Raw genomic sequence first — 8,081 nt, 5'->3', positions numbered from 1 at the left:
AAAAATACATACATGTTTAAGCTACTTCTCAGTGTAGTCACCACCAGAATTTATGAATTTGTTATATCGGGGAATAAGTTTTTGTATGTCTGTGTCAAAGAAGTTTGCTGCCTGTGAGCTCAGCCATGTTTGTATTGCGAAAGACTAAAAAAAAATTGCATAGAGCCATACAGAAAAGCTCACATCCAGTATAGTGCTCCTTCATGACAGTGCACATCCATATACAACCAATGCCCTCGAGTACTGCTGGAGCATTTCAGCTGGGAGATGTCTGACCACCCTCCTTACAGCCCTGTTCTTCCTCTGAGCAGCTACGTGTACCACCTGTTTACTTACCTGAAGAGCTGATTGGGATCACAGTGCTTCAACAGTAATGACAAGTTGAAGGAAGGTGTCAAAATGTGGCTGAGCTCACAGGCAGCAGACTTCTTTGACATAGGCATACAAAAACTTATTCCCTGATGCAGCAAGTGCCTCAGTTCCAGTGGTGACTGTGTTGAGAAGTAGCTTAAGTGTGTATATAATAATTTTTCTTATCTCATTGCTCGTTTTATTAACAGCTCACCAGAGGTTACCTTCCAAATAGCCCTCATACCTTACTAAGATCTGATGATGAAATTTTTGTCCTCAAGTTTTGTCGCTGGAGTTTTATGTTTTGGCTTTTGGGAATAAGTCAAAGTATTACATTAAATATAATTTTGATTGAGCTCAATAGTTTGGACTTTCGTTTTATAAGAAACCCAAAAGCACCTTATTTGTTTATACAGTTGATGAAATGTGATAATTCAGACCAGGTGTCTACTGAGAACTATCACTTTACTTGAAAGTTTCCCCCCCCCATCACCAGCCTTTTTAAGGTTCAAAGTTGCATTTAAAATTAAAAGATCAGCTGTGCAATAATGTGACGCATAGAGATCGTGCCACACCCATGACAGTTTCCGTATACCACATTATGGCACAGCTGATTGTTGACTGAATTCAGAAACTTTCTACACATCTCCAAAGGGGCATATCAGAGAAAATGGCAGCTGTAGATTTCTCCATCTATTGGCTACATTCTGAACTACTAGTTCAAATTTCTGTCAGCAGTGCTTATTTTAATCACAATGTGCAGCTGTTGTGTGCTATTTGTTATTTCCAAGAATACTATACGTCCAAAACTTATTAGAGCCTTAGTATACAAGATATTTTTATGTGATCATTCCTCATAATGGACTACTAAATCATGGGAGTATAAACTGCATTTGGGGGGGGGGAGATGGTAAAAGGGTTAATAAATGTTTTTCACTTTAAGAAAATGAAGTTCTGAATATTACATAGTTTTATTTACATGTATACAACTGTATGTGATTTGGAACTATTACATATTACAGCTAATGTAAAATTAATGTAAAGTAATTTGTATTTGATATAATGGGAAAGTAAACAAATATTAAAACAAGTTACCAACTACAGCTATTCCATCAGATCTGACAAATGTTCACACTGTATCATTTGTCAGTGAAGAGGTAGAAATAGTTACAGTAGTTACAGAAGGTCACATATGACAAATATTTCACTACTAAAATAAAATATGAGTTTTTTATGGTGGACACTGCATATTTCTAGGTAAGTACTTTGCAAAGAGAATAAACAAAGTTGCCTTTCAGTCTCAACATACAGATTTTGCAGCTTTCCTGGCAAAGTACCTTGCAAGAGCTGCTTCAAACACAGGTCCTACTGTTCGTTTCTCCCAAATGGAACGTTTTGGAGGTTCAGGTTTAGCATTAGTATTTCCTTTATCTGTATCTTTTTCTTCCATAATTCGTAAATCTTTTTCTTCTTCTTTTATTTCTGATTCATCGCTTTTAACCTTAACCTTCTTACCACCTTCACTTGCATTTTCCTTTATTAATTCCGAATTATTATTCCTCTTTGAATCTCTTTTGGCAAGATTTGCTTCTCTGATTTCTCCCTCTTCTGAACCTGATGTGAAAATTTCAGCCTTGTGTTCTTTTTCTACTGTATTTTTCTTCTCTACTTTCTTCCTTTTATTTGTACTTCCTTCACTGTCACCACTATCGCTGCCAGAGCTGTGTCCAGTGAAATCTGAGTCTGCATCAATATTTGTTTTATGTGATGCCCCTTCATTTTCATCTTTTTCTGATTCTGATGAATTCTTTCGCTTGCGATACTGTCTTGATGTTTTTCTGTCAGTCTGATCTTTGTCATCTGATTTTGATGTGCCAACAGTTTCTGAATTGTCTTTTACTGCAGGTCTGTCTTTGGCCATTTTGTCTTGTTTGATTTTGATGCTGTCCTTCGAGTCTTCCTCTCCCACTGCTTGTTTATATAAGTTACGGTAGAAACTGGTTAGGTCTTTCTGTTTGGACACATCATTCAGAGCTGAAAAACATTCAAAAAGACAAAATGGTTTAAAAATAATGATTATGTCAGAGTTTGTTACATTAGTATTACTTGTTCTGTATTTTTCTCCCATCAACATCAGCATTTCACATCTCAGCAATCTTATTATTCCCACAAAATTCTGTTTAGATTTCAACATGTTCATCAGAGTTTAAAAGTTTCATTTATCTTGATATTTTTACTTCAATTTCTTGTTCTGGCACTAGTCTGTCTGTACATCTGTTTTATCCCCTGATTGATATCTGAATAGAATATCTTTGTTCTTAGAGATTACATGTCAGATCCTCTGATATTTATATGCCCACAGTACAGTCCTGAATAAGGTTAAGTATCCCATCTTGGGATGGCAAAAGACTGAACATTATTTACAGACATGTGCAGATCTTAAATTTCTGAGACTCAATTGAGAAAAAATCGTGATTTAAATTGAAACATCGACTTTTCAGTCTAAAAATTACAGTTTTCAGATAACTGCTTTTGCTTTGCAGAGTAGCATGCAAGAAAATATATTTATTTATTTCATGATGCTGTCAGTAACTCAGATTATATAGTGTTGAATGACAGGATGTTTAATGAATAATGAACTGGAAAGGAAGTAGTCATGACCTAATTTGAAGTACTATCCTGGCATAATAATGAATGAATGAATGAATAATGAATCTCCGGAATAGTCAGGAGTGTTACCATTTGAGCCAATCTGCTCAGTAAGAAAGATATGAGACAGGAAGAAGAGAAGGAAGCTGTGGATACTGAACTACAGGGAAGTAGATTAATATGGGAACTTGTTAGCTGAAAAATAACATACAGAAGCAGAAATTATTTGAAGTGGAAGAGAAGGGGAAAAGGAAGGATACAGTAATTTTTTTTATTGCTAGTGGGGTGGGGCTAAGTCCCTTGTACTGCGGCCACTTCTGGCCTATTGTACCAGGATACAATAACAGATGACCAGAGTGTGGAAAATTTAGGGAGTTAATTTAATTAAGGCAGAAATTTTAATAAAGGATATTATATGTTTAGATACTATGGAAGACCAACAGAGAGACCAACCATCAATCTGATCCTGACGTCTTTCTTCCTCATCCATTTTCTTGAATTCCTCAAGCTTTTCACGATATGCTGAGGTGATAAATTCTTGTTTATCCTTAAATTCCTCCCCCTCTGCTTCACGTTCTTTCTGCACTTCACGTTCTATTCGCCGTTCTTGTTCCCTTTTCCTACGTTCAGCTTGTTTCATTAGTGACTGGATATAACGTGACTATAAACAGAGGAGTTACATAAAAGTTTGATTTGTTTCATTCTGGTCTGTCACACTAACAATATCATGAAAAGTTAAACAGTTCAATCTAGTGTGACTGGTGAATATTTTTCTTATTTCAGTTATTTATGCCCTTACATGTTTCGGTCTTAAGAGACCATCATCAGAGGGACACCTGATGATGGTCTCTGAAGACCGAAACATGTAAGGGCATAAATAACTGAAATAGACAAATCTTCACCAGTCACACTACATGGAACTGTTTAACTTTTCATGATACATAAATGTTTGAAAGCTACAGGCCAAGGGTACAAAGTATTTGGGTCTGGATATACAAAAATGTTATGATGCACTTAGTACTCTAAATCCTGCTTACCAGTATCAGACAAAACACAAAATTCAGGGCTCATGACAGTTGAGACCTCAGCACTGATAATTTAAGACCTACTGTGTCCAAGGAAGTTTGTCTATGTGTAGGTCATCTCATTTATCACTATCTCACCCAATTTCTGGAGTTCTGAAGTTTGCTTGATCCCAGTTCAGGTAAGATCATGACCAATCCAACTCTAATAGTTATTTTCGTGGTTATGGATTCACCCAATATTCCTTTTTAAAGCAGTGATTAAAAAGAATGAATTTTCCAAGACTTGCATTGTTTTGAAATTAAATCCTTTAAAAGTAGTGCTGGTTCTTCATTACAGAGAGGTGTAGACATGAAGTGAAGATATACTATTATCTTAGTGTGAAATTTTGGAATAGGTCCCAGATATTAAAAGTTCACTAAAATTCATATAGGACTGTAAACTGAAGAAGTTTATCTTATTACCTGTGAATGTCACTGTAGTTAGTTATATTATACATCAGCATTTTCATGCTTCTGATACATTATTATATCAGGCATATTTAATTTTTTACAATGTACATAAATATCCTGTACCTTCTTTTCTTGATCTTTCTTTGTTGCTTTTGTGTCTGTTTTTTTTTCTTCCATCTTTTCATAAATTTCATCATACTGGTAGACTGTAGGATCTTGCTCAAGTGCCCGCTGCATTTCAAGTTTGGTTTGCTTCTTTTGTACACCTTTTTCAAACTCTCGCTATAATCAAATAAAATAAAATTTATGCACAGGAACAGTGTAAACTTGGTCTCTGACATTAAGGGTGGAACATAGACTGAGGGTGTTTGAGAACAGGGTGTTGAGAATATTTGGATTGAAGAGATGAAGTGACATGAGGTTGGAGAAAACTGCATAATGAGGAGCTTCATAACTTGTACTCATCTCCATGTATAATTAGAATGATAAAGTCAAGGAGGATGAGGTGTGCAGGGCATGTAGCACGAATGGGGGAGATGAGAAATGCATATAGGATATTGGTGGGAAAGCCAGAAGGAAAGAGACCACTGGGAAGACCAAGGCACAGGTGGGTGAACAATATTAAAATGGATCTTTGACAGACAGGATGGGATGGGATGGATTGGCTTGATCTGGCTCAGGATAGGGACCAGTGAATGGCTCTTGTGAACACAGAAATGAACCTTTGGGTTCAATAAAATGCCGGAAAATTCTTGAGTAGCTGCAGAATTGGTGGCTCCTCAAGAAGGGCTCAGCTCCATTAGTAAGTAAGCATATTCTTCATTATAAGAGAGATAACTTGCTAGGAGCAGGTGTTAAATATATATATGAAACAAGTGAACTATCATAGTGATTTCAAGAATCATCAATTCTCTTTCATGTTTACACATACCTTGAGTGTTCTCTTAACCCAATCTGTGCCATCTTCATTGTCTGAATCACTGTCATCACCAAATACTGCTAGTCGTGGCTGGAGTGGTCCTTGGTTTAGCTTCTTTGGAGCAAGAAGTCCATACCTGTAAAGAATGTCATATTTTTTTCTAAAACGTTTGGAGACTTAGAAGTAAAAAAGTCTCTTTACTTTATCAGAAGAGATTCTAACTTAAACATCATTTATTAATTTATTTAAGGTCAGTAACTAGACAATTGTTGAATGACAGAATGATTAATCACAAAGACTTCAGAAGGAAGCAGCCATGCTTTATTTCAAAGGCATTTACCTGAAGGTCTGAAAAGCTATGATAAAAAAAAAGGTAAAGTTGTCCCTATGCTTAACTAATTAAGCTCTACATCATGAAGGCGTACGGGGTAGTGTATGTACAGATCCACATTTTCTTGACCTCGTAACTAGTTGGGGGTGAGTGGTCTGCTTCACGCCCCGGCCGCTTTACCCTCGGGGAAAGGGCCCCCGGTACCCTTTGTATAGGAAGTTCGGTGACCCCTAGGCAGGTCTGGACGTGGTAACAGTCTTGACCATACCGGGACTCGAACTCCACCCCGTAGCCAGTCGCTATACCGACTACGCTATCAAGGCTCCAAGCTATGACAAATCTTAGTATAACTGTGTTCCGACTGGGATTCAAAGCAGGCACCTACCTAACCTAAACAAACGTTTATCTATGTCTTTCGTATTTATCTCCATATTTCCCTCAACGCTGAAATATGCTACATCATAATAATACATGAATTGTTGAAAAACAACTATAAAACAGAATTATCATGAATGTCATGAGAACCTACTGCTTCTGACCAGCTGCCATCGCATTTGCTTCTATAAGTACACACAATTCTCGATAGTTCACGATCTTCACGATGTTCACGTTATTTACGTTGTCCACGGTTATGTGAATTTCAGTTACTATCGAATTCAATTTAACCTCTCGAAATACTTTAACATAGCTTAAATTGGAGAAATATGCTTAAAGTTATTTACATATTTTGTAATAATTACTTATGTTTCACTTTACAAATGTGTATCTATTTTTCTGAAATTAATTTATAAAGAAAGTGTAAATGGTTTTGTGTTATATACAGAGAAATAGTTATGGATTTTGCTAGGAAACTTTCTGTGGTAATACTAAATGCACAAAAGACGAGAAGGACGTATTTCGTTTCTGGTAAGCACAATGTAGTGCCACGAAGTGTAATACTTATACATACTTTTATATAAATAATTTACGAAATGGTGTATCTTCACGTTACCGTGATCAGCTGTGTTATATAGAATTGGGGATCTTGTGTAAAACTAAGTATCATTGGCATTTTGAGGGACGGGTAGATTGGAATAGGTATGATTGACTTTCGGAATCTTGTAAATTGGTGCCCTTTTCCTACCCCAGCTAGAGTTAACTTATGAGACAAATAATAATATTGAGTGAACCACTGATGTGTTAGGTTGCTAGAAGGGGTATAATTTGGTGTGTGTGACTTTTTTATCTGACCTAGTTCTGTATTGATATATTTTCATAGAAACAAAATTTGTGCTGTATGTAACCATGCAGAAGCAGTACAACATGTGATCATTATCTAAACATCAGACATAGTTTAATAATTCAGCTACATCCTTTATTACAGCTGAGAGGAACTACAAGAGATGGTTTGCCCCAACTTTAAAAGAAATGAAGAAGCGAAAGCTCAAAATGGGTCCACAACCACCTCAGCATCGTTCTACATTCCTAGAATGGTAAGATAAGCCAGAACATTTTGAAATGACCATATAGATCAGCTTTCAAGAAAAAATGTTCCTGTAGGGATTCTACCCCACTTTTTTTGTAAACACAAGTTCATCTTTGGCATGTAAGCTAGTTAATGTTTAGGATTGGCTGTGGATCCCATATGCCACTGAATTAATTACATGATAATTGATAACTGTTACACAAGCAGAATTAGACAAGTCAGTTGAAAACAGCCAAATATTACATGTCAACAGGGTTTAAAAATATACAAAACAGTGTAAAGGACAGTGTACAATACAATCCCTTTTTGATCAATATCACCTTGCTGTAGCATACCAACCATTTCATTTCATTTCATTTATTTCATATCCATGGATCATTATACATGATATAAGACATGTCATTCTTGTGTAGTTATGGTATAATAAGTTTCATAATGTTACTATTGGGGGGCTGCATGTGAAGCATGCAGTGCAACGTGGAATTTGGGTACCAACTCAGCATTTGCTCTGGGACCAAGGAAAACCACGGAAAACCTTGATCGAATTGGCCGGTCACAAGACCTCCCAGATACACTGGTTTCTAGCAGCACCACTCCCACCGCCTTGGCTCCATATCCCATAGTCCCTGCTGTGTTTTCTCCAGCACATGGTGTCCTGTTTCCTGCAAGAAGAGAGTTATGCAGTATACACTCCTAGTGTGTGTTAAGCTAAGCTCAATTGTTCTTACTTTCAAATTATTATATGATCCTAATGTGAACTAAGTCTTGTCCACATAGGAGAGGAACTCATCTATGCTATAAAAGCAATGTTTTAATAGAAATGTTTTCAAAGTAATTTTAAATTTACATAATGCTGGTATCTCTTTAATGTATTGCGGTAGGTGGTTTAGA

General features: G+C 36.4%; 2 protein-coding genes across 3 annotated transcripts in view; one reads left to right on the top strand and one right to left on the bottom strand.

The window, feature by feature from the left end:
• Positions 1 to 1,298: 1,298 nt before the first annotated feature.
• LOC111872287 (nuclear speckle splicing regulatory protein 1) lies at positions 1,299 to 6,352 on the bottom strand. The gene is made up of 5 exons (XM_023866005.2): positions 6,255 to 6,352; positions 5,407 to 5,530; positions 4,599 to 4,757; positions 3,454 to 3,661; positions 1,299 to 2,385 (listed from the first exon to the last, which is right to left on the bottom strand). Exons 1-5 carry the CDS (start codon positions 6,272 to 6,274, stop codon positions 1,652 to 1,654), a joined length of 1,245 nt encoding a protein of 414 aa, XP_023721773.1. The 5' UTR covers positions 6,275 to 6,352; the 3' UTR covers positions 1,299 to 1,651.
• An 89-nt stretch (positions 6,353 to 6,441) lies between these two features.
• Positions 6,442 to 8,081, top strand: part of LOC111872288 (39S ribosomal protein L44, mitochondrial) — a 13,486-nt gene continuing 11,846 nt past the window's right edge. Inside the window, exons 1-2 of one of the 2 annotated variants that reach the window (XM_023866006.2) lie at positions 6,442 to 6,631; positions 7,089 to 7,197. In XM_023866006.2, the coding sequence (XP_023721774.1) occupies positions 6,559 to 6,631; positions 7,089 to 7,197 (182 nt within the window). In that variant the 5' untranslated portion in view covers positions 6,442 to 6,558. Of the gene's footprint in view, positions 6,632 to 6,697; positions 6,803 to 7,088; positions 7,198 to 8,081 lie in introns of those variants that run through there. The other variant, XM_023866007.2, reaches the window with a different exon arrangement.

Source organism: Cryptotermes secundus, unplaced genomic scaffold (assembly GCF_002891405.2).
Source record: "Cryptotermes secundus unplaced genomic scaffold, Csec_1.0 scaffold44, whole genome shotgun sequence".
Lineage (NCBI taxonomy): Eukaryota > Metazoa > Arthropoda > Insecta > Blattodea > Kalotermitidae > Cryptotermes > Cryptotermes secundus.
The sequence above is the reverse complement of the archived record's forward strand: the minus strand, read 5'-3'. Positions and strand labels throughout refer to the sequence as shown.

Bases quoted from the DNA above. Each gene is read 5' to 3' on its own strand.
- LOC111872287 (XM_023866005.2), bottom strand. From the start codon at position 6,274: ATGGCAGCTGGTCAGAAGCA. The intron at 5,531-6,254 runs GTAGGTTCTCAT...CATTCTTTACAG, and splicing joins ATGGCAGCTGGTCAGAAGCA to GTATGGACTTCTTGCTCCAA. The intron at 3,662-4,598 runs GTACAGGATATT...CTCTGTTTATAG, and splicing joins AGAAAGATCAAGAAAAGAAG to TCACGTTATATCCAGTCACT.